At 55.0% G+C, this 24,571-nt stretch overlaps 8 protein-coding genes across 8 annotated transcripts; 4 read left to right on the forward strand and 4 right to left on the reverse strand.

Annotated features, from left to right (window-relative positions):
• Window positions 1-740: 740 nt before the first annotated feature.
• On the forward strand, window positions 741-4,706 carry SLS55_003102 (uncharacterized protein; the record flags this gene model as incomplete). Its single annotated transcript, XM_066774582.1, has 7 exons — window positions 741-840; window positions 1,038-1,228; window positions 1,293-1,773; window positions 1,823-1,836; window positions 3,117-3,819; window positions 3,881-4,395; window positions 4,452-4,706. The coding sequence occupies 7 exons, from the start codon at window positions 741-743 to the stop codon at window positions 4,704-4,706; spliced, it is 2,259 nt and encodes a 752-aa protein (XP_066634701.1).
• A 1,905-nt stretch (window positions 4,707-6,611) lies between these two features.
• Window positions 6,612-8,272, reverse strand: SLS55_003103 (uncharacterized protein; the record flags this gene model as incomplete). Its single annotated transcript, XM_066774583.1, has 2 exons — window positions 6,612-7,489; window positions 8,158-8,272. 2 exons carry the CDS (start codon window positions 8,270-8,272, stop codon window positions 6,612-6,614), a joined length of 993 nt encoding a protein of 330 aa, XP_066634702.1.
• An 859-nt stretch (window positions 8,273-9,131) lies between these two features.
• SLS55_003104 (uncharacterized protein) lies at window positions 9,132-10,964 on the reverse strand (the record flags this gene model as incomplete). Its single annotated transcript, XM_066774584.1, has 4 exons — window positions 9,132-9,433; window positions 9,494-10,258; window positions 10,315-10,497; window positions 10,547-10,964. The coding sequence occupies 4 exons, from the start codon at window positions 10,962-10,964 to the stop codon at window positions 9,132-9,134; spliced, it is 1,668 nt and encodes a 555-aa protein (XP_066634703.1).
• A 1,729-nt stretch (window positions 10,965-12,693) lies between these two features.
• On the reverse strand, window positions 12,694-13,977 carry SLS55_003105 (uncharacterized protein; the record flags this gene model as incomplete). Its single annotated transcript, XM_066774585.1, has 1 exon — window positions 12,694-13,977. The coding sequence occupies one exon, from the start codon at window positions 13,975-13,977 to the stop codon at window positions 12,694-12,696; it is 1,284 nt and encodes a 427-aa protein (XP_066634704.1).
• A 2,182-nt stretch (window positions 13,978-16,159) lies between these two features.
• SLS55_003106 (uncharacterized protein) lies at window positions 16,160-17,825 on the reverse strand (the record flags this gene model as incomplete). The annotated part of the gene is made up of 2 exons (XM_066774586.1): window positions 16,160-16,675; window positions 16,725-17,825. 2 exons carry the CDS (start codon window positions 17,823-17,825, stop codon window positions 16,160-16,162), a joined length of 1,617 nt encoding a protein of 538 aa, XP_066634705.1.
• A 661-nt stretch (window positions 17,826-18,486) lies between these two features.
• On the forward strand, window positions 18,487-19,030 carry SLS55_003107 (uncharacterized protein; the record flags this gene model as incomplete). The annotated part of the gene is made up of 3 exons (XM_066774587.1): window positions 18,487-18,610; window positions 18,663-18,778; window positions 18,836-19,030. The coding sequence occupies 3 exons, from the start codon at window positions 18,487-18,489 to the stop codon at window positions 19,028-19,030; spliced, it is 435 nt and encodes a 144-aa protein (XP_066634706.1).
• Window positions 19,031-19,839: 809 nt separating this feature from the next.
• On the forward strand, window positions 19,840-21,544 carry SLS55_003108 (uncharacterized protein; the record flags this gene model as incomplete). The annotated part of the gene is made up of 5 exons (XM_066774588.1): window positions 19,840-19,923; window positions 19,986-20,067; window positions 20,126-20,566; window positions 20,617-20,721; window positions 20,775-21,544. The coding sequence occupies 5 exons, from the start codon at window positions 19,840-19,842 to the stop codon at window positions 21,542-21,544; spliced, it is 1,482 nt and encodes a 493-aa protein (XP_066634707.1).
• Window positions 21,545-22,688: 1,144 nt separating this feature from the next.
• SLS55_003109 (uncharacterized protein) lies at window positions 22,689-24,347 on the forward strand (the record flags this gene model as incomplete). The annotated part of the gene is made up of 1 exon (XM_066774589.1): window positions 22,689-24,347. One exon carries the CDS (start codon window positions 22,689-22,691, stop codon window positions 24,345-24,347), a length of 1,659 nt encoding a protein of 552 aa, XP_066634708.1.
• Window positions 24,348-24,571: the final 224 nt, after the last annotated feature.

The following is a 24,571-nucleotide window of genomic DNA, read 5'->3' on the forward strand; positions in this document are numbered from 1 at the left end:
GGCAGGCTAACCGTGCTTGTTTCATCCCACTCTCTCTTATCGATATGATGCAACGCTACATTATCGTGACAGTGCAGGCGATTATCTTCGTGCCACAATCGGGAGTGAGAACTTAGTTCTGTACCTGGGTATTTAGAATTTGGGCTTGTACGTCATTTGGATAACGTCCAATTGGGCAAACTGTTATCTGCAACCGACTATCCCGGTTGCCGGGTTTGGTGTATTTAAGGCTGGGACCGTCGGTAACGCTCTTGAGCGTGCCAGCCCAATTTGCCTCAGACCTCATCCTGAGTCGTGGCTTTGTTTTGCTCCGAAGATGGATTCACGATCGGATAAGGAATCTGCCAAACCCTTCCCCGCGCCGGTGGACAGTGACGTTGATATCGGCGAAACCATCGAATTGAAAGAAGGTGACAAGCTCAAACGAAATGTCTCCCCTCACATGGTCCATGTAAGTCTATCGTCTGCGTGTAGCGTCAACTACTAACGAACAACAGGTCATGTAAACGGCGTTGAACCGGCGGCGGTAATCACCAGAGCTGACATCGGTGCAGATCTTTGGGATGCAACATTGGGAGTGGTTTGATGGTTGTAACGGGGAAGGCACTATATACTGGTACGTATTGCCTGGAACCTTCAACATCATGCTGACAAGTCATGCAGGTGGGCCTGGTAACATGGTTCTCGCCTACACCCTCCTTTGCACTTGCGTTGGCGCCGCTCTTCAAACGCTCGCAGAAATGACCGTGGCATTCCCCGTCTCTGGTAATTTCGTCAACTATGCGCAGCGCTGGTTGGATCCATCCCTGGCTTTCGCAGCTGGCTTTGCAGAATGGCTGGGTGGGTTCCTCTGTAGATGAGAAATCCTTCGCTGGTTAACACTGTCCCAGGATGGACCGCCGTATCCTCTGCCGAAGCTACAGTATTCACCGTTATTGTGAACTATTGGGCAAAAGAATCTGTGCATGAAGCTGTTTGGTGTAAGTAAGGCATATCCCCACCACGGATACTTGCGTTAAAATAGACCCCGGAACTAGTAACGGTGTTTATGGTTTTCGTTGTCGGCTTGTTCCTGCTGCCCAACAGGTACTTTGCCTATTATGAATACTTCGCGGGTTTGCTCAAGATAATCGGGTTGACCATCGTCATAATCGTTTCCATCGTCATCATTGCAGGCGGTGGCCCCACCGGCCGCGTGCACAATGGCGAGTATTGGAGGACTCTGCCAGTTTTTGCCAATGGTTTCCAGGCATGATACCCCTCGAATTCCCGCAGACAGCCCGCTAACATAGATCAAGGGCTTCTCCAACTGCGCCCTCCTTGCCCTTTGGGCCGTGGGAGACCAAGTGTTCGTCGGAATTCTGGCCGGCGAAGCGGAAACTCCACGCATCTCCATGGGTCGCGCAACGAAGCTCATCCCATACCGCAACGCCCTTCTGTACATGCTAAGCATAGTGCTCTGCACGCTCATGGTGCCCATGAACGACGATCGCCTCTTCGGAGGATCGGGTTCCGCGGCGTCTCCCTTCGTCGTTGCTATGAACGACGCCGGCATATCGGGGGTGCCGGATTTTTTCAACGTTGTCATCATGGTGGGAATCGCCGGAGTGGCAGTAGAGAGCGTGTACCTATCTTCGAGAGTGCTACGCTCCATGGCGGAGCAAGAGCTCATTCCGAGATTCCTGGCAGGGGTGGACTCAAGAGGACGACCGAGATGGAGCCTGGCTATCACATTGGCCGTTGCAACGATGCTGACCTACATCAATCTATCGAGTAAGAATTCTCAAACATATTTGCCAGTTTAGGCGGCTGACAGGCGCAGATACCGGGGCCGAGGTTTTCACATGGTTGAATTCCATCACTTCGTCCTCTTTCTTCATCGTCTGGGGGGTGATCAGCCTTACATCATGGAGATTCCGTGCAGCTCTCAAGGCCCAAGGTGACCCGCTTTTCAATGAGCTGTACGCATGGCGCTGCTGGGCCTGGCCCTTTCCCACGGTCTGGCTCTTCACTTGCACCGTACTTTTGCTGGTCTGTTGCATATACATAGGCTTGGTTCCAATTGTAAGTCTCCCTTTTTCCCACCAACGCACAAGACTTACCGGAGCAGGGATCGTCTTCCCCATCTGCGTATTCATTTTTCCAGTACATGATTGGGGTAATTATAGTTCTCGCGTTTACCGTGGCCCACAAAGTCATCTACCGCACCAAAGTACAGGACCCAGCAACAGCCGACCTCAAAAGCGGGCGACATACGTTGACGGCGGAGGAAATTCGGCTGTTAGAGGCGTACTACGGGATGCCGGCGTGGAGGCGGTTCTTATCGTATTTTCGGGGTTGAATCAGCTATTATCAAGGCTGTACTAATATCAAGTACGCCCGAAATATTGAATTTCTGTATAAGGACAAGCGAGACATCTTCGCAAGCAAACAAACGGTCTCCTAGTCGGTGAATGGGATACGTAGATGATCATGGGAGATTGACAATCGGCATGATTAAACTTGGCTGAGTAGGAAAAAGCCGGTAGAAAGGCGTGTCGGCGCGAACTTCCATTTGTAGAGAACAGCGTTACGCCACCCCTCATCTAGCCCGCATAGCCTAGGCTGTAGTGCAAGACACCGAAAGTAGGCATCGGTATGCGCCAATGTTTTGTGATTGACGATCGACTGTTCCCCGCACGCTCTCCGGCCCGCGCGAATGGATGGTCTTTGACACTGCCGAAATGCGGGGCCCCAGGTCGTCCTGCCCCATGTTGTGGCTTGCCATGCCTCTGGGCTTCTTTTCGCTTGCATTGATCCGAAACACTCTTAAATGCGTCATGGCCTTGTGATCTCTGGTACGCCCGTGAAGTGTCATGGCAACATGTCGGACACTACGCTGATACCGCAAACCTCGCTATGGGCAAACAGAAAATGCCTGCTCATTTGCACCATCGTCTCAATTGCAAACATGCAATATGGCCTGGACTCGGCGGCCGTGGGCGGCCTACAGGCAATGCCCGGATTTCTCGTTGTTTTTGGATACCCCGACCCGAGCAGCGCTGGCGGCTATGCCATTGATGTATGTCGGTGAGGGCTCTAATTAAAGTGTGTAGCATGCTGAGCCTGGCGCACAGGGAACTTTCCAGCAGCTCATTACCAGCTTGCTGACGCTTGGTTCATTTATATCGTCCCTTACCGCCGGCGTGTTTGCACACTTCTACGGCCGCAAAACGGCTCTTTGGACGGCATGCGTGCTCAATGCTGTTGCATGCATCATCCAAATAGCCACCGAGAATAAAGAAGCCGTGTATGTTGGACGTCTGATACTTGGCTTCGCCAATGGGTTCCTTGTCACTTTCTCCAACATTTACACATCAGAAGCTTCACCGGCGCATCTGCGCGCTGTCATGGTTGCTCTGTTTGCCTACTGGTACGTCCAGCCCAGCGCCATGATTTTGCCTTTCCAATTCCATACGCACCGCAGACGACGCACACTCAAATGCGCTGACTTGGAAAGGGTGAACATTGGTAGCATCGTCGGCGCAGCCGTCACGAACGCAGTGAAGAACAGGTTGGACAAAGCATCCTACCAGATTCCCATCGGAACCTTATTCATCGTCCCCCTCTTCCTGGCCGTGGGGCTACTTTTCGTCCCCGAATCGCCGCGCTATCTCCTCAACAAAGGCAAAACGGATCAAGCGCGCAGGGCTCTGGAGGCTCTCCGCGGGGACTCGTTAAGCGTGGAGCACCTCGAACTCGAATGGGCCGAAATGGTGAAGGGAATCGAGGAGGAGAAGCGCCTTGCGACTACAGTTGGCATGCTGGACATGTTCAGAAGTAGGTCGAACCCTCCCGCTCGCTCCTCTGCTGCGCCAGAATCTCACGTCTCCTCCTGCAGACAGTGACCTCCGCCGCACGCTCCTCTGCTACGGCATGATAGCCTGCCAAACCGCGTCCGGTGTCTGGTTCCTGATCAGCTACGCCACATACTTCATGATCGTCGGCGGCCTCGGCGTTGACGAAGCGTTCAAGTTCTCCGTCATGAACACGTGCCTGGGCTTCGTCGGGGTCAACGTCGGCATGTTCGCGATGCGGCACCTGGTCGGCCGGAGGAGCATCCTCATGCTCGGCGCGACCTTCTGCGGCTGCTGCATGCTGGCGCTGGCGATCGCGGCGTCCGCGGCCGCGGGCAGTACGGTGGTCCTGCGGGATTGCCTGATCGCCTTCACCGCGCTGTTCCAGTTCGGCTACAACGCCTGCGTGGGCGCGGCGAGCTATCCGGTCGCCACGGAGCTGGTGAGCACGAGGCTTCGGTCGTGGACCGTGGGGACCGCCACGAGCCTGGGCTATTTCCTCGCCTGGCTGACGGCCTTCTGCACCCCGTACTTCATCAACCCGGAGAACCTGAACTGGGTAAGTCGCGCTCCGCAAGAGGATTATAGAACAGTCTTACTGAGTAGACGATGCAGGGGGCGAAGTATGGCTATATCTGGGCAGCTGCAAACTTCCTTTGTGTGGGCTTCTTCTTCTTTTGCATGCCTGAGCTCAAGGGCCGTACGCTCGAAGAGATCGACGAGCTGTTCCTCAACAGTGTCTCGGTATCGAACTTCTCCAAATACCGGACGACGATTGGAGATGCGGCGGCGCGGGATATCAAGGATCACGCCGGACTGCCCGGACAGAAGTCGGGAGGAGCTACGGAGCATGTGGAACGTGTGCAGTAAATGAACCGCCTTGTTGTGCCCAAAGATCAAATACATACTAGCCAGCTCTCCAATAAATTACAAGGGTATACCCACATTATTATTTTCGCCCATGCTGCCCGTCCAATTCGATCAAATTGCTGTTGCCCGACAGCTCCGAATATTCGTGGCTCTGGATCTCCGTTGTACCCGCCGTCGCGGTCGGCCTGTTGTAGTATTCGCCCGCGCCAGGTACCGATGGTGGAAGCTTCTCGCTCTGCTGCTGCTTCTTCTTCCGCCGCAGGAACATGAGGAGCAGTGGAATGGCAACAGCGCCTGCAGATATCCCAATGCCGATGCCGATGCCGGCGCCCATGCCCGGCCCTGAACCTTCTCCAGGAGGACAAGTTGTTGTTCCTTCGGATGCTGCCCCTGCTGCTGTGGCGCTCGAAGACGACGATGATGTGGCGGTTCCGGTGGCCCCGGAGGAAGCAGAGGTGGTCTGGAGGCATTGGTTCGTAACTCCCCAGGTGGTGGTAGCTCGATCCTCGTCGACTATCTGGATATATCCAGAGTCGAACCAGCCGTAGCCATCCGTGATGCCTATCTGGAAGTGGCAGGGGCTTTCCCATGTGTCCCTGATGGTTACGGATTCGGTGGCAGTGCCATTTAGCCCTGCGGTAACGGATTCTTATGTTCAAATCAGCGACGTAGTCCTTATAAGTTATGCCAGGGCTTGTTTACCTTGTGTGCCATTGCAGTGAACGTACAAGTCGCCATTGGTGTAGTTTGAGGACCACGAAACCTTCAGGGTGTCGCCGGCGATGACCTGGGGGACTGGTGCGGAAATCGCGGGATAGTAGAAGTAGTTGCCAGAGTTTTCCAACGCCGCAGCATGGCGAGCACCAATGGAAAGCAGCAGCCCTGCCACAAGTGCTCGAGTATGCGTCGTCATGGCTGGCTATAAATTGTGGAAGTGGAGTAGCGCCGGGTACGACTTGTCGGGGTCACGGCAAAGGATATAAAGGCAGAACCTCGCACGCGCCGGGGAATATCATGCGGCGCAGCAACAGGCACCCACAAGACCCACTGTTCAACGATTCGCGGAGGAGACGCCCCACAAACAGCCGCGTTGCACTGCGTGCAGTGCCTATCAGTGTCTTAAAACGTGCTGTTGATGTACTGAATTGCAAGCATACGGCCATTCCTCCATTCCACTTGATACGTATACTCCCATGCTTCTCACAGCAGGATGCCACACAGTCACGACGCTCGCAGTTGCGCGACGGTGGTCTGCATGGGCCAACGGGGATCCAGAGCGCTTAAACCGGTCATCCCTGCCGAATTTGGATCAAATGCACTTTCCCGACCGCGCGTAATTTGGGGGCTAGTCTCTCGAGATAGTGGATTGTGCCTTTCCATATCCCTTAAGGGTCGAGTGTGCCCGGTGTTTTAGATGATTGTGGCCGTGAGGTTTACCTCTTTCCTGCGGCAGCTTTCGTACGAGCCGCTACAAGCTCCACGTACTCTTTCAGAAGCCGGGGGACATCCATCTTCCCCATGTGGACTTCCAAGACCTGGCGAATATACGAATCAACTTACAGGTCCCTCGAGGAAAGCTGGAAGACTTACTTGTATTGAATCGGGTGCCGTGTATTGGGGCAATGCCAGGATGTCTTCGAGATCCCGTTTGGTCCGCGCCTCACGACTCCTCTCTCTTCCGCATTTGTCACCAAAGAAGGAGAGCATCAGCTGCCAGTTCCAGGGTGCGATGTCGTTGTATACTAAAACGCAGTGTTAGTATTCCATTCCTGCGCGCCATTCCGTTCGCCTACCTTCTTCAGGGCCGTGGATGGCCCTTTCAATCGTGTACCCGTCGTTATTGATAACGAGGCTGTACGCAACAGTCAGCTATATGCACTTACAACCGCACAATCCGGAGAAACTTCACATAAGCACGTTCTTCAACCCCAGCTTCACCATGGTCCCCACCTCCTGCGCCGTCAGCTGCGCACTGCCGTCTCCCGTCACCAACACCACCCTCCCGCCTTGCCGTCCACCACGCATCTCCCTCTCCGCCACCGCCGCGCCCAAGCAAGCCGGCAGCGCGTATCCAATGGACGCATAGTACATCTGCGTCACGTACGTGACGTCGTCCGGCAGCGCCACATCGCTCAAGCCGAACTGCGCCGTGCCGGACTCGGCCACCAGCACGTCGCCCGGCCGCAAGAACTCCGCGAGACGCGGCCAGATCCAAGCCTGCGTGATCCCGTCCCCGTCGTCGTCGTCGTCGTCCCGCTTCTTCTCTCCATTCCCCCCACCAACCCCAACGCCAAGCCCCTGATCCGGCATCGGTACGGCGCGAAGCTTGGAGACGTCGAGGCCCGCGACGACGCCGGCGAGCAGCGCGCGGATGCCGGCGTCGTTGCGGAACGACCCCACCCCGCGCACGACGACCTCGTGCGGGCGCACCTCGACGAGCGTGCAGCCCGCGGCGATGCGGCGCGAGTGGCCGCCGGTGTTGGAGTCGGAATGCAGCGGGCCGAGGTCGAGCACGAGGTCGCTGTCGCGCTCGACGGCGGCGACGATGCCCGACGGCCGCGAGAGCCGGCCGACGTAGGTGCCGAGGAAGTAGGGCGCGGACTCGCGGATGATGCCCTTTCCCATGGGCGTGGAGACGGCAGGCACGTGGCGTAGCGTGTCTAGTAGGGCGCGCGCTTGCTGGGTGGCGCCGTGGCGGGCGACGAGCGCGTCGACGATGATGACGGGGCGACGGGCGGCGTAGAGGAGGGAGAGGAGGAGGTCGATGAGGTGTTGGGGTGGTGCTGGGGTGGGGTGGGCGGTGTTCAGGGGCAAGAGCGGGAGGGGGGCGTCGACTGTTTGGTGGACGAAGTCCGTAGGGACGAAGATGTAGACGGGTAGAGAGGTGTCTAGGCATGTTCGGAGTACCCTCTGTGCCGTCCCGGTTGGTCAGCGTAGGGTCGTGTGCGTTGGGGATGGGAAGCGTACGTCTATTTCGGACGTTACAAAGTCGATGTCATCCAACCAGCAATGGGCGGCTCGCACGTAACTCGAAATCTTCTCGTAAACCTGCTCGACTTTAGTATAATTCTACCAATGGCATGGTGGATTTGGAGCACATACTCTGTGGTCTGGATCTGGGCCCAGGCAATGGTGGATCATGGAACGGTTCCTTTGAGCTGCTGTCGAGGTGGTTCCAACAATGTTTATCGTTTTGACCTGCTCAGTGTAGGCTCCGGCAACTCCGTTGATGGCAGAGAGCTCTCCCACGCCCATGGTGGTAACGACTGATGGAGAACTGTCAACTGTTTGGGCCGGCTAATGATGGATTGTTACACATACCGACTCCAGGACATTGTTTCACCCTGCTGTATCCATCCGCCGCGTAGGCAGCACCGAGTTCGTTTGCAGTTCCCACTGAGAAGAATATCAACGAAACACCAAACCGAGGTTTCCATTTTTGGAAGCTTACCCCACGACAGCTGGTCGACTTCCTTTATGTAGTCAAGAAGCTCCAGGTTCATGTCCCCCGGAACTCCGAAGATGCTGTACACGCCCAGTCCGGCAATCCTGGAAGATTGGGACATGAAAAATGCTTAGGGTTTCGGATTGTGTGGATGGTGCTTACCTCTTCCAGAGATAGAGACCAAGCGGGATCTGCTGAACCGCCAACGAACCCATTGTGTTTCCGTTTTCGAACAACCTGCGCAGGTCGTTGACGATTGGATCTGCCTGAACTCAACGGATTAGCCTTGCTGAAGCGCGACGAATACAAAGGAGCAAAATACGCTAAACTATTTCTGGGCCTTCCAATTGGGCTAATTGTGTAGTGGTGCCAGGCCAGTCTCAACAGGATCTTGGATCTCGATTGAGATGCGATATTGCAGAGAAGTATTCAGTCTGATAAATACTGAAATCCCAAAATTTGCATCAAGCCTTCTGATGCTTCAGCAAATACGTGATGTCCATTGCAATGTTCCAAAGCCGCGTGTTTCCGGCGAATCGTAGGACTCGGCGTCTTCTCACTGAGCTCCGGACTCGGCTCCGAGTGTAGAGTCCCCGACATATCCGCAATTTTCCTGGGGCATCCGTCAATGACTTGCGCGGTGCCTTTAAGCCGCACAAAAAATTCTCTTCTGCCTCTGCTTTACTCGCGTCTTACGCCTCAGCGCTCCTCTAAGTGGAGCTCACAGAGCCTTTGGGATCGTCTTGTTATCTTTGCACAATCAATTCATTGCGTCAACTGGCCGATGATCTAAGGAAATCTCCTGACAGTCCGACCATCGGCAAAAGTGAAGAGTAAAGAGCCAATCGTTAATGAGCAGAGGCCCTGATAGCATTTCCTCTGATATCCGTTGCTAGCCTTCAGTGTGACAAGGCTCACCAGGAAGCATTCCCCGCAACAGACAGAAACTCGTTTTCGGACCCAATTCGTTTCCGCAACGCTCACTTCTTACGCTCCGTGAAGCACACCTTGACCGGCGGCACGCGGGTCGTGAACGCATCCTGCCATCCCGGCGACTCTTCGAACAACTTGACGCTCTCGACCGGGTCCTCGAGCGAAATGTCAAACCTGCTCGCAATGTGCGAGACGGCCAGCCTCAGCTCCATCATCGCAAGCGGCTTGCCGACGCAAGAGTAGGTGCCGGTCGAGAAGGGGATAAGGGCCTCCTTGTGCAGCGCCAGCTCGGGCATGGTCGACCAGCGCTCCGGGATGAACTCGTAGGGTTTGGGGAAATTCCTCGGATCTGTAGAGGTCGGTCAGTATACAGTCTCTCGGTTTTGACCATGTATAGAACAGAACTTACCATGCTGGACGCTCCAACACGGCACCGAGACGAGCGTGTCACCGGGGATGAAGCGGCCCGCGATCATCACACCCTCGGGCGGCGTCAGGCGCTGCAGGCCGGGTGGAACCGGAGGGTAGAGGCGCAAGGCCTCGTTGATGATGCCATCGAGCAGAGGTTTCTTGATGAGCGTCTGGTAGGAAAGCTCTCCACCGGCCGTCGCCATGGCATCGTCGACTTCCTCCTGAAGCCTGGGCTGCATGTGCCGATGTTTGGCCAATAGGTACACAACGGCAGCCAGGGTGGCGGATGACGTATCACTGCCGGCGACGATGGCCAGCTCGGCGTCGAACACGGCGTCGACGTCGGTCGTGGCGGAAATGACATCGCCGGCCTTCTCGTTGCCGCCCTCGAGGAGATGGGCGTAAAGGTCCAAGACCTCGGGTTTGGCCTGGCGTCTTTCTTCCATTTGGCTGCGGCACCAGTTGATCCACTTCACTCTCAGGCCGGAGACGATGGGCAGTCTTTGGAGCATCATGAAGACCCAGTACGAATAAAGAGTGACTCCGCCGATGAACTTGACCTTCCGGGACAGCTCAAGGGCCATGTGGGGCTTGTTCTCCTTCAGCTGGTTAAAGGGACGGCCGAACATCAGGTCGCCCATGACGTCGAAGCCCCAGTACTCGCATAGGTCGGTCGCATCCATGGGCTTGCCGATGTTCTCCGTAATCCGAAGGTCAAAGTACTTGAAATGCCCCTTGATGCGTGTTTCGTAGTCGCTCAATGCTACAGAGGCACCATTTAGCACGACCTCCGGCCAGTGCACCGCAAGTTCAACGTACCTCGCGTGGTGAAAGCGCGGTCCCACAGCTTTCTCCTCTGCGAATGGAATTTCCTGTCCCTGGTCATGTGCAGAGACCGGCCCGGATAGTTGAGGTCATAGAACGGCCCCTTGGTGCATTTGGAGTTGTAGCCGTAGATATCCGGAATAGCCTCTGCCGAGTTGATGGAGAGTGCTCTTGGATCTTGACAGGTCAGTAACAGCTCGTGTTCGCACGTGGATTGAAGACGTACGGATGCGAATGAAATCTCCATGTTCCTGGTGGATGCGCTGAAGCTTCAGGTAGAATTTCAAATCCGGAAAGGTCTGCTTCATGGTCCAAAGAGCAGTCAACTTTGCGCCCGTCGGGCCGTAAAACTTCCTCAGAGGATGGAAGAATAGACGATAGACGGCAATGCTGCCGTACAGACCGACGCTGAAGCTTGCAGTGAGCAACGCTGTCGTTGCTACGGCTCGGTATAGCGGCAGGTTCAGGAACGCGACGAGCGAAGCAAGAACCGCGAGCGGTCCGCCGAATTGGAGAAGTACCAGCTGAGAAACATACTTCTCCCACTCGCCACGGATGAACACACCCAGGTGCAACGACACGCCGGCGATTGAAGCGCAAAGCGCCGGGAGCAGCGGGTTTTCAAGAAACATCTTCGAAGCCATGGCCCATGTGGATGGGATGTCAGGAAAACAGGAAGCATCGGAGGTTTTTATCAGACCGTCGACGGCAGGAGCGGAGCGATGCCGATGCAACGGTAACGAGTTGGCGCTGACTGTGTGGATGAGACAGGGAATAAGCGCTAGTCCCGTGGTACAGCTGTGCCGCATTTCGCGTGCCATGCAGGTCTGCCCCTCAACATGCTTGCTCCCTGCCTCGGCCCGTCTCGCTCGTTTTCGCGATCTGATATTACTGCCTTTGCTGACATTTGGAAGCCTGCTGTACGGCCAGGTAGATGCAATGGACCTCACAGGGCGGCTACGGATAAATCGGATATAAGCACTAAGATACTAGTTCTGGGGTAGGTAGTGTACTTACCCCGTCATGCCGGCGGATCCGTTACGACAATCCTCTTGGCGCGGGGAAGATGCCCTTTCAGGCCTCGGTCGCAACAAAGCACATCCCTATTTGAGGGGTGTGCTGCTGACATCAGCCTCCAACCAGCACCATGAACTTTCCACCAACAAAGCAGTTGCCAAGCAGCGCCTGTTTTGCAACAAGGATATGACAACGAGCGATTTCTGCGAAACAAGCCGTCTAACTTTCCAGGTCTCGTATCCGTTCTCAAAGCAGGATTCGAGAAATCTGAAAGACGGGTGTTGTATGTACAATATCTCTTTCCCGTTATATCTGCAAGTTCTTTAGATGTGTCAGCATAATAATTGAATGGAAAAGGCGTTAAAGGCGTTATATATACTCGACTGTCGGCTGTTGCGACATCCACACTCCCCCTTGATATCAAGTGGAAGTACTTATGACTGTAATTATATTGGTTGCAAAATACGCCCTCAACAGTGTACTCAGCATCAAGCGCCTATAAACGAGACTTGATAATATCAAGTAATGAACAAGATACGTTCAAGTTTCTATTGGTGCGAATGTACCTGCGGTCTCCATCATGAACCGCCATACCCGAGCATCTGCTCCATTAGCAACCGTGTGGTCCTCACCCCATGAATCGGCAAGCCTTGGCACGCAGTAGATTGGGGTTTGGCGCTGGAGAATCTACAAATGATATTGGAGTTCGTCGCCTCGTAGCGAGACGATCTGACGTGAGCCATCTCCACCATTCAGCCACCACGAGCGGCGAAGCAGACGTCCAATACAGTCACGGTTGCGACCGTATCAGGCTTCCTGGATGCAACCGAGAAAACCAACAGCCGTTTCCCTACTAGTACTGCCGATGAAGCGGCATAAACGACTGGACACCAGCCCACCGAGATCATCAGTGATTAACCGGCCATTCTCAACGTGAAGCCATAATTAGTTTTGCATTTACTAAATTGCAAAGTTGACCTCTCAAAGGATGTGAATCATTGAGTGTCCAATTCCGGACCCGATGCGCTTACGGCGCGGGGCAAATCCAGTTTCAACTTGATGAAAGACTTGAACATTACCAATTGATGTGTCCTTATCACCATTTCGCGTGATGCAATGGATCAGTGAGAGCAATTAAAGGACTTTGAAACAAGAATGTGCAAAACGTGTGTAGACAGTTGAGCGCGGTGTAGGTTTAATGAAGCAATCGGAATTCTTGATACCTCAGTATTCCCGCCCTCTATAAAATCTATGAACTGTACTTGGTGGGTATTACATTACTGAGCTCAAGGACGCTTAAAAACACGGATGATGAAGGAAACTAAGGAAGAAACAAGAATCGGCCAAACCCCCGCATTACCACTGTCTTCGCTCCACATCTTGCAGCTCCTCATCTAACACCCGATTGAAGCGTTCGGGGTTGTCGATATACAGATGATGGCCGGCTTTCTCAATCACCACTACCTTCGCGTCTCCGTTGTCCTTCCTCTTCTCGTCATCACTCTTGCCCTCCAATGCCTTTGCGCTCTCGGCTTTGATAATCTTCTCCGCCGCACGGCCTCCGTTGACGTCCATCCAGTCACGATCGCCGTACATGAAGGTGACTGGCACACCTTTCTCGCCTTCTTGTCTGCCGATCTTGTGGATCCTGTTGATGAGCGGATCCCGCGCGAAGGCACCCGGTGCCAGGATGTGGGCGAGAGCGTACTCGCCGCTGCCCCGTTGGCGGAAGAGGGAGTAGGAGTAGTCGTGCAATGCAAGAGCCTCGTTCTGCGGAAGGTGCGCGAACACACGCGACGTCCAGCCCGAGGTTAAGCGCGGGCCCAACGGACCGGCCATTCGGATGATGGAGAAAGGGCTGATGTTTGCTTCCCAGAGATGAACGAGCCACTTCGGGGTTTGCCTCGGAGGCTTGAGGCTGTTGTCGTCCGGCTGTTGCGCCGATGCCGGACTGATGTCTGCACTGCTGTCTAGAGAGATGTTCTGGTCGCGGAGGGGGTTGGCCGGAAGCTCTGGAATCTCGGACTTCATGGCCGAAGGATCTTCCGGAATGCCGACAGGGCTAACGAGGATGAGCTTTTCCAGGCTGTTCGGATATTTGAGTGCGTATGCGGTAGCCATGTAGCCGCCCATGCTATGTCCAAGCAGGGTCATGCGGCCAATGCCCTTTTTGACGCGCCACTCTTCCAGTGCGTCGATGAACCAGTTCTCCGCCTCGGTGACCTTGCCCTGGCGGTCTTTTGCCTGGATTCTGAAGGGCGGCCGGCTGCTTCGGCCCATTCCCAGCATGTCCAGAGCGTACAGCTTCCATCCAGGTCTTCTGCTGAGGCTTTCGTAATTCTTGTAGAAGAAGCCAAGGCCGGCGCCATAACCGTGGAGCATAACAAGGTTGTGCTCCACCTCCTCGCCAACGCGTTCGATCGAAAACTCATTCAAAGCGCGATCCTTGCCGCCTAGCTGAACGAGCCGCGAATGCCATTTTCGGACCACGGCCTGGCCGAGGCTTGACGTTGACGAGGAACCGAGCTCTGAAGAAGACGTAATGGAAGATTGCGAGCTCGATAAGATTGCAGCCTGGGAGGGCTTCAGGACGTCGGGGATGAATGAGAGCACTGTCTCTTCTGCGGTTGCGGGCGACATGTTTGCGCACTCGTAATGTTCAGTGGTTTGCCTGCAGGGGCTGTGGGACTGGTGTAACTCACCCACTGAGTCCAACCTTCCTTGGGGCTCAATGGAAACAATTGGCTGAGTTTGCTGCCGGCGTTAACCATTGCGCGCTGTTCTGTCGCGGTGGCCATGGTGAGAGTGCTGAGTGCTGAGTGTTGATGTTGATGTTGATGTTGATGGTTCTGCCAGGCAGCAACGGAGCCGGTTCATATAGAGATTACATGGAAAATAGGCATCCGTTATGGCCGCCACTCAATGCTAACGCCGGTCTCTATCACCGCCTGTCAACGCTAACGCCGTGGTAGCCATGCTTGTGGCTGTGCTAACAAGGCCGCTATTGGGTCCACGCTCGCCTACTTGCAGCGGCCCCCAACGAAAAGTACCGCGTCCAGCCAATAAGACAGCGCATTGTGAATCCAACTCGGCCAGCGGAGCATTCCCTTGCCGCGCCACCATGTCGAGGCGTCATCGCGTCGGACCACGAATTCGTCCGAATGCCAACACCTACCAGCTAACGCCAGATTCCACTACTTCACGCGACAACAGGAGGAAATAGCAGGATCCGTGCACACAAGGCAACGGCTGTCGGTAGATTCTTCGCATGATTACAACTCTAAATCCGTTGGGTAGCCAAAACGCAACACGTGTTATGAACAACAATCAAGGTATCATGCCAATCATCTCAATTCCTAAAAAGGATACAAAAATGCATACCCATCAAACGGGGAAGCCCAATGGAAAACATGATAGGAGCCAATCGTCCGTTTGGGTCCCGCTCAGGAGAGCTACTCCCAGAATTCCTCGCAGCGGGACACAACGCCGGCGCAAGCATAAGCCTCGCAGTTACCCGTGCAGTTCTCAAACTCGATTGATGCGCTATCCAACGGCTTGCAGATATCGCAGCATTCCTATTGATAAGATTAGAAATGATCCATGCATAAGTAATTGACACACTCACCTCGCATGTCATCGCCGCCGAAGCGCCTGACAGGAAGAGGGCGACGAGGCCGAAGATGGTGTTGAAGCGCATGATCATGGTGGACGAGTGTGCTGTGCGAAGGCGGCTACGATCAGTAACTGGATCCCATGTAGCGAAGACAAGAGAACATCAACCTACCGACTTGAAGAGATAGCTTGGATGAGTTGTCTCCTACCCCGATATGCGCATACTTTTAAGCTTATATACGCCACTCCCTCGTTCGCTGATCTCCTTTTAGCCTTCTTCAGGCCCCCCTCTCCCTTCGTACGTACGCCGTACCTCACTCCATCTACCTACTCTGCGGCATAAAACATCAACTAACAATTAGCCTAAAGTTGTGCCTATTGGAAGTAGGTAGCCCAAGCTAGTCTGTGCATACGAGCGTCAAGACTTTGACTGGGCTGCCAAGCGTCCGTGGTCGTTCGCTTCGGGATGGACTTGAAACAAATCTTCGGTTCCTGATGCATTCGAGTCCACCCGTTCACTGACCGGAACATATTTACCTACCTCCTCAGACCCGGCAAGTGCTTATTGTAGAACTGGTGGAGGTACCTGCTTATGGCTAAACCACACGGCTGTCTTTGTGTGAGCCAAGGTAAGAAGGGCAGGTTGGCAGCATCGTTATTTCATGGCTAACGAGTCAGTTGCTCAATCCAAGATAGCGCTGAGTCAATATTGTTTGTCTCACTACGGATAGGCGTTGCGGTGAGGTTCTTTATGCGGAAAGGGTCTTAGACATTGTGCTTTCTGATAGGACCAAGGTAATCATGCATAGGTATGGGAATGATGGGTGATACGGAGAAGGTTGAGTGAGATAGGGCGATCGGATACATATGACTGACTTTCGGAAGCCCCGAAGGATGCTCGAGTACCATCTTGGGTCAGCCATAAGGAAAAGTAGTTCCAGGTGCGTAATGGATAATATATATGTGCATAGGAGAGAACACAAAGCCGCTGTTGCTGTAATGCTGAAAAAGCAAAGAATCAATGCTCAATATTATTACCAGAAAGGCCACTCAAACCAAGACTGTCGCCGGATGGGCGCCTCCGATGGTGGTTCAGGAGGTGGCGACGATAAAGGAAGCCGCTCTGCCCAAAATTAGATTTACTTCAAAATAGAGATTTGCAGAAACCAAATGGAGGGCATGTGGATGACTAGACAGACGGCACGGAGGCTTAGAGCTCCGCCTTACCCTTGCCTTTGTCCTTAGCCCCACTGGACTGCCCATTCTCGTGTTGTTCCGCATCCGAACCAGAGCTTTCCCGGTCACTGGATTGGACTTCTTTCGTCTGCTCTTTCTCTGACTCATCATCGGATTCCTCCCGAGGGGGTGTGCCATCTTCCTTGAATCTCTCCGCGCCTGATACATCCGCCTCGGCTGGTCCGGTGTCGTCCAAGCCTTCCCAACCATGGCCCCAGCCGTGACTTGCATCAACAGCACCCAAAGTTTCGCCACGCTGGGTGACGCGGCGTATATCACTCCAGTACTCGAGCTTCCGACATTCCTCATCGGCTGCATTCAATGCTTTCACGAGATTATCGATTTTGCGTCCCTCTGGAGAAGATTCGGGTTCATCTCGCTCCAGGTGAGCATCGCGGTGAGCCGACGCAGCCTCGAAATGTCGAAACAACACTGAGAGCAGGTAGCGTCGGGACGACTGAAACACAAGAAGGGACATGATGGTTGGCATCTGCAAAGAATTAGAATGCCCTTTGGAGTGGGAAGCAATGTGTCCATACCTGCTCCGAAAGATAGTACAACTCCTCTCCACCTTCATCAAGGAAACGGCGCACAAGCACAATTTTTTCGCGGTCAACTGATGCCTTTTTCAGTCGTCTCAGCAGCCGTGAGACATCGCTGATCTCATCCTCTTGATCAAGTTTGTCCTGGCTGTCGAGGCGGGTTAATGAAGTCGCATGCGCTAAGCTTTCACTGGCATAGTTTGACGCCTTCTTCGGGGGATGAATGGTGAAATATTCGGAGTTGAGCATATGGGCATCACTGATTTGCTTGGAATCCGCTTGACTTCTGAGCGTGGAATGTTTACGAGCGCGCTTTCTTAGCCAACGACGTCTCCTCACGAACGAGTGGAACCAAGGATGTGTGCCATGCCATGCAAAGCCGTGGCGGAAGGAGAACGAGTACTGCCAACCCTCCTCGTCGACATCCTGGGACATGTCGACATACCATGACGGCCATGCCCATTCCCAGCTTGGATCAGGCACAGCGGCGTTCGTGATGTTGACAGGCACCTGCTTGTGCTTGCCATCAACCCAGGGCGCGGGATCGAAGTTGAGCAGCGACTTGGAGGAGAACAGGGGTATGCCGAAGAAGAATGAGCCGCGCTGGTTTTCGTAGAGCTGATCGACAACAGCGTCCTCTTCCTTGGATTGCTTTATGATCTTCCTGGAGTTGACGAGCCCTTTCACGCGCTTCTTGCCGCGTTCAAGCTTGCTCTTCTTCCGCGAGATGGGGTCACCATCTTTACTGCCGGTGTCCATCTCCTCAGACCGTACCGCACAAGCTTTGGAGTCGATTTGCTCCAAGGATGTATTCCCCGACCCGCTGACTTCGTCTACCGATGCGAACCTGTCCTGCTGCCATTTTGCATATTTTTGGCGGGCGAGCCCACGTTTGGCGAGGTCTTCCCGTATGGAGGAGCGATTCAATCGGCGGGAGAGCTGGGGTGAAAGGGGGGTCTGGGTGCCGGACGATATTTCGCTGGGCGTGTTGTCGCCATCATCGGGCTTGGTGTGGTCTACAAGTTCGATCAGGTGGTCGTACTTCGCCGTTATGTTGGCGTCGTCGGCGCGAGAGGATGTCAGCCCAAGGAGGGACATCGTTCATGCGCAAGTGCTGCGCGCGGCGGTCTGGCTGAGAAAGGAGATATTATCGAGTAGACGGAGGGAAGTGGAGGAAGAAGAATGGCGGAGTCCGCTGGGTGCAAGCATAGCCTACGGGAGAGCTGACGGCGGGGCTGAAGTGGGATTGAAGCTTAGGGAAAAAGCATGGCGCTGGGCCAACTGCAGCCACGATGGGCGAACAAGATACGATGCGCGGCTGAGATGAGGAACTGACGGTGAGTCCAATCTGGAGCATTCAGCGCTCGCTCAGCACGCAGTCGGGGGTGGAAGTGGTGACGACGAAATTACCTGTCTCAAAGGAGTTGGCGCGCGGCTGAGAAGCTTGCGATGGCGCGCGTGGGTGCGGAGAGGGAGCTTCGCGTCATACCGAGGCCCATTCGTCGAAGTTTCCGGCGGGTCAGCGTAATTTTCCCCAGGTTGGTAGGGGCTTAGCCGAATCCAGCGACAGAACCATCGAAACGGGTAGCCGGTGCAATCCAGCGGCAGCACCTACGTCATTGCTAGCCAGCTCGCTGCATGGAATAACACCACTGCATCTCCTCCTGCCCTTTCCTCGCGCGCAACGTTCTCTGTCCACTCGCATCAATCCAATCACACAACCCTCATCCCACGAAACCATCCTTCAACTCTTTCGACAATGGCTGCTCGTCGTGGCGGTTCGCGCATCGGCATCTACGGCGGCCTAGCCGCAGCTGGCGGTATTGGATACTACCTTTACCAGGCCGGTGGCAGCCCCAAGCTGGCCGAGAAGGAGTTTGAACGTGCGTACCAGCTACCTGTGCTTCAGATTGTAATCCAGACTGACCGCTGCAGATGACGCCTCGCGCCTGTCGTCGAAGATCAAGAGCGAGCTCCCCGGCAGGGAAAAGGAAGCCAAAACCAGTGCGAAGGTGCTGGGCGAGGAGGCAGGCCAAACGGTTGATAGGACGGTCAGTATGCGCCGGTAACGATAGGTGTTTTGCGACAGTCTAGCTGATCTCTTGCAGATCGCCGAAGCGAAGGCCACTACGAGCAAGGTCGACGAGAAGCTGGAGGCGTACCGCGCTCAGGCCGACAAGAAGATTGGAGACGTCTCTGCGAAGACGGCCAAGGACCTGCACTCGGCAGTAGACAAGTTCGACAAGACTGTCGAGGACAAGGCAGCCCAGTCGAAGAGCTGGCTGTCGGGATGGTTCAAATGAGCGACGACATCACGCGACGAGCAATGGCTAACGAGGGCGTTGGGCAATGGACGATAATCACGAGGCTTCTGTAGTGCATCCGTAATCTAACTCTTCTTTGTGCCGGCCTGTTTCACGCTTTTGAGTCGACGGTTGCCAAGGACCTGCCCGTTTCGTCGCGCCTGGCCAGGCACAGCGCACGGAAGACGCCGATTGGCCATGTAGCGCAAAGCACTATAGCGCGCATGGAAAGTGATTGCCACTCATCCAAATGCAACGGAGGGATCGGCCGGCGTCGCGGCTGCTGATATCCGCCCTATCCCTTGCACGACTGCGCTGGATGGATGAAGTCAGAAGAAGAGCCATTTTGCCGTGAAACGCGCGGGTGGGCTGCCATATGGCCTTGCCCATGACCGGACGGCTACAGCGATGCCACGCCTGCAGCAGACCGACCGAGTGCGGAGGTGTGGGTGCACGCGCAATCAATCCCCATTGCCGGCCAATCCCCGTCAGGCGGGCAGCATGCTTCCCTTAAAGGCTGCTCGATGGGTCTACTTCCTGATCGGCTTACTGCTAACCGCAACCATCCTTCTTCACGCTCCTTTGTTCGCGAAAACCCCGGTGTGTCGCATGTGCCATGTTGCTGTCACCTCACCTGGAGTCCAGCCACCGTTAAGTGCTTTTCTCCGCTCTTTCCTCTCTGGGCTGCCGCCACCTGAACACCCACCGCGACAGCATAAAACCTGCCCGGACTCCATTCATTTTCTCCTTGTCACCTCTTTTCTACCTTCTCCACTCCTGCAATTCCTCTGCAGAGACCGCCAGCCAACATGAAGTTCGCTGTCCTTCTTACGCTGCTCGTCGGCGCCCTCACTCAGCTTTCCTCTGCGTCCTTGGTTACTGCCAGCTTTGAGGTAACCCGCCCGCCCCAGATTTTTTCTAGGAAAGACAACAAGAATACTGAGGTGCATTGTAGCTTCTTTTCGCCGAATCCTACACGGTCGACACCTGGAAGGCCGACATGGCCTCGGCCAAAGCGGCAGGAATTGACGGATTCAGTGAGTCGAGGCCACCCTCACCACGGGAATATCCGCGCGCTAATGCTCTGCTTTTCAGCTCTGGTTGCTGTTCCGCCCAACTGCCAGCCTCAGGACCTCAGCTGGCAGACAGCCAGGATCAAGGATGCGTACGCAGCTGCAGCCACCCAAAACTTCTCCCTCATTCCGGCCTTCGACATGACCTACCACTCCCGCACTGAGAACTGCCCGACTGGAATTGCCTGGAACATGACTTATCAATCCACCATGATTTCGGATGCCAGCAAGCAGTCAGCAACCTACCACTGGAACGACGCGGTCCTCGTTGTTACGCGCGGAACCCTGTATGGAGATGACTACTTCTTCCAAATGAAGTCACTTCTACAGCGCCAAGGCGTCAACATCAGCATCACTTCGTACTTCGAGACCTACATCCAAGCAGCTCATCAGCAGGGCGATCCCGCAAAGGAGGCCCAAAACGCCTACTCAGACTACCCATCCATTGATGGCTTCTATAATGGTAAGAAAAAAACACCATGAATATTCCGGACCAACTGACCTAAGAAATAGGAATGGCGTGGCCCCTGAATGTTCGCCAAAACCTCACCTGTGATGTCGACAACGCGTTCAAGGATGGCTTGAGCAGCGCGGGAAGGAACGGTCCTTACATTTCAGGTAAGTGTGTTTAGTCCTACCCACATTTCCGCCACCTTTGACGCCATCTGCAGCCGTCTCACCTTGGTACTACGCGAACCTCAACACCAACAACCCTGCCGACAGCCGGGTCCAGTACAGTGACACTCTCTGGTATAACCGCTGGCGCAATATCATTACCGATGCTAAGCCAGATATTGTCAACATTGAGAGCTGGAACAGCTGGAACAGCTCTACTTACCTGCGCGAGGTCCCAGAGCAAAACGGCACTGCCCCTGGCTGTGTCAGCCTTGGAGACCAAGGAAACTATGTCTACGGGATGAACCACACGTCCTGGCAGACGATGGGCAAGCACTACGCGCAGTACTATAAGTCTGGAGCCGAGCCAGAGATCAAGGACAACAGCCTCATCTACTGGTACCGAGTGCACCGTAAGGACGCCAAGTGCCAGGGAGGTGAGGCATCCGCGACAGGGTCCGTACAGAACTCCGACTTCCCCGATGACTCGGTCTTCATCTGGGCGGCTGTACGCGCTCAGGTCGAAGTCGAGGTGTTCTTTGGCAACTCGCCACACTCTCAGGACATGCGCACCGGCTCGCCCAAGGTGACTTTCAGCACAGTCAACCAGACTGGTCCTCAACTCCTCGAGCTGCCATTCCCGGAGGATTTCCCCTTGAACAGCAGCGACGTTATCTACCCGCACGTCATGGTCTACGGTGCCAACGTCCACCGCATCGCGTACTCCAAGTATGACAGCGAGCCGATTACAGCGGACTGTGCGTGGGCCAACTTCAATCCGGTGGTCCAAAGCCTTGGCTCAGATTTCAATTCGATAATCGGGTGAGCAAGGGTGTTGTTCCCCGTGGGGTAGTGATTTTGGGCGAAAATTGCATGAATGGACGACTAGTATGATCATGACTTAAAAGCGAAAATTGGACATACCAGCTGAGAACAGGAAGGGAAAATATCAATCCTTGTCCGTCAATACCCTCTGCGTGCTGGAATACTCTGTAGAGTGCAAGTGGTACAGGCGTATGCTGCAATCATAGCCCTGTCAGCGATGGCCCATGCTGCTGATGTACAAGGTGTTCGAGGAGGCTTCGACAAGCCGGGTCCCCGCTGCGGGGTCGGTTTCATTGCTGGCCATCGGAGATGTTTATTCAGAGGATTTGGAGAGCGAGGCGCTAATGACGTTCAACCATTGGCCGCGATCAAGGATAGGCCTGGACCAGGTTGAAACCTAGGCAGTGTAACGAATTCCAATGAGATCAGGGTAAGGCTCATGACACGTAAGCTCGATGGGCGAAACGCCTGGAGGCTGCGTACATGCTGGACTGTTTCATGGCTGCAGCAATCCGTCCAGTCGAAAGATTGCCTCGCCGCTCGATAAAATTGGGTGTGCTGCAGGATTCGGAGTCGCATGACGCGCGCTGTAAGAGTTGGGCTCTGCATGGCGGAACGGCGGCCAACTAAACCGCCGCCGTGGGGTATGCGGCAATATAGCCACGTTGAATCGGAAGAATTGGGAGGCTGCACGCAGCTGAAGGCGGATGGGCCAGCCTGGCGGTAGCGTGCAGCAACGCGAGCGACAGATCTCCGCAGTTCCCATAGCAACGCTGAAGCGTCAGCTCCACCCTGGACAACAACATTGGGAAGATGTGCGCAGTATGTATAAAGCCTCAACGAAGGGATAGTGTAGAGACTGAGGTGTGGCTGTCGTCTTCCCAAATCGAAATCCCTGCATGGCCGGTTGGTAGCCCGCAGCATCGCTCCACTTACACTTCCTAGCCCGGCCTAGTGCGGGCAAGCTCAGACGCGATTTTTCGCGTGGCTGTCGCGTGTCGAGCGCAAGCGCGTCATCTCTCCTCTGCGCCTCCAGCTCTTCTCCACCCACAACGGCCCCATACCCATTCTACCCGAGCTTTATTTGCTTTCAAATTCCTACCAAGCCGCATTGACATCCCACCGCCGTATCTCATCCATCAATCATGCCTCTTACCAAGCGGGCGCGGCCTGCCTCGCTTCCCACCGCGGACCCTGTAAACAAACGGAAGACTCGCTCACAATCGGACATCCAGTCCTTTGCCCGTGCATCCAAGCCCGGAGCATCGCCGTCGGATTCGAAGAAGAGGAAGGCCGTAACCCAGGAGACCGAGGAGGACGTTGCCACACCAAAGCTTGCATCCTGCAAGAAATTGCGCCGTCCGCGACCTTCGCAGCGGCCCATCTCTGAGACGCCGACCGACACGCCTACCAAGGGCGCAAGGACTTTGTTTGCCGACCTTGACCTTTCTACACCAGTTAAGCCTCTTAGGCTCGACTCCGTCTCCGAATCGACTCCTTCCGCCGTCGAAACGCCGCTGACGAGCCCCTGCTCGTCCACCACCCCAAGCTTCCGCGACGAGAAGTCCTCCGACGACCTGCCGCAGCCCATCCAAGATCTCATATATCTTCACTCGTCATTCCTCTCTGCGCTATCACTACACTATGCTCACAATGGCACTTCGTCACCGGTGGACCTGCATAATCTTACACCATCCATTGCCAAGGTCTGGGGGAAACGCAAGGTTACAATTGATGACATTCGGCGCACTTTGGGGGTGATGCAGAGCAGCCTCTCGTCAGGCCAACCGGCAACTGCCCTCAAGGCCCGGACGTTCCACCTGTCGGACTATGGACGCGGCAAGATCTGCGTTGAGCAACAAGAGAGCAAGAAGCAGCGCGCAAAACGAACCAACAGCGTGATTCCACAGGCAATTGACGAGAAGGCCCTGAATGCGTTGTTCGAACACGAGATGAACACACGTTGGGCAGAATACCGCTGCAAGATCACACCCAACTCGAAGAGCCCATTATCCGTTCAATATTTCATCAGCCAGCTTCCCCTCGCGGGGATCACAGAGAGCGCTTCGCTTGCCAAGGTCGCACCTCTTTTTGCCAAAGGTCAACGGCGTCTTGAGGATTTGAAGGCGGGTGCACACCACTCTCGGGGCGCTAGCAATTGTTTCAATGGCTCCGGTGATTCTGCCAGCTCAGAGCTCAAGCACGCCCGCCCTGCAGCCACCAAGACCCTCAAAAGCAAGGCCAGCAAAGCTAGCGTCTCCGGTCACAAGAAGTCCGCCTCTACATCTACTGCTGCTAGCATCAGCACCGCCTCCTCTGCTTCGGATGACACCAAGTCCACCAGCTCCTCGTCCTCCCGGGCGCCTCTGGTGCCTTCGGCCGCAGCACCCTCCCGCGCCACTTCTCTCCTAGACCGCATCCTCGCCAAGCAAGCCGCTGCTGCGGCCGGTCCATCTGGTCCAACGCCCGAAGCACGCGCTCGTAAAGCAGCGCTGCAGCGCTGTGAAGACGTCCTTGCAACGCTCAGCTTGCTGGCCATGACGACTGGCTCGTCATCAGTATCCTCCCGCGTCTCCTTTCCTTTCGCAAGGTTGGTGCGCGACATCCAAACCAGCTCCCGCAGCCCCATAGGCCCCGAAGAAATCAAGAAGGTTGTTGAGGTTCTGACTTCCGACATCGTGCCTGGATATATCAGTGTGGTCAAGATGGGGACGCTGGAGGCGGTTGTGGTGGACAAAGGTCAGGCCGTTGGTGGCGCGGAGGTGAGAAGGAGATTAGTCGCTGCGGGTGCGGAAGGCCTGTAGAGGGCGCATTTTTGATCTAGTGTCATATTTTGGTTAAGGAGCGTTATTGCATACGAAGGGAGTAGTCGGAGCATTCTTCACGATGTATACCCGTTTTACGGCATTTATCTATTTCATGGCTTAGCCTCACGGTAGCATGGATTTCACGGCCTTCGAGCATAAGCATTTCAATGGTCGGCGCAAACGTGTGCATCGTTTTGGATCATGCAAGCCGCCGTTTCATT

This window comes from Diplodia seriata (assembly GCF_021436955.1).
Source record: "Diplodia seriata strain FDS-637 chromosome Unknown scaffold_3, whole genome shotgun sequence".
NCBI classification, from domain to species: Eukaryota; Fungi; Ascomycota; class Dothideomycetes; order Botryosphaeriales; family Botryosphaeriaceae; genus Diplodia; species Diplodia seriata.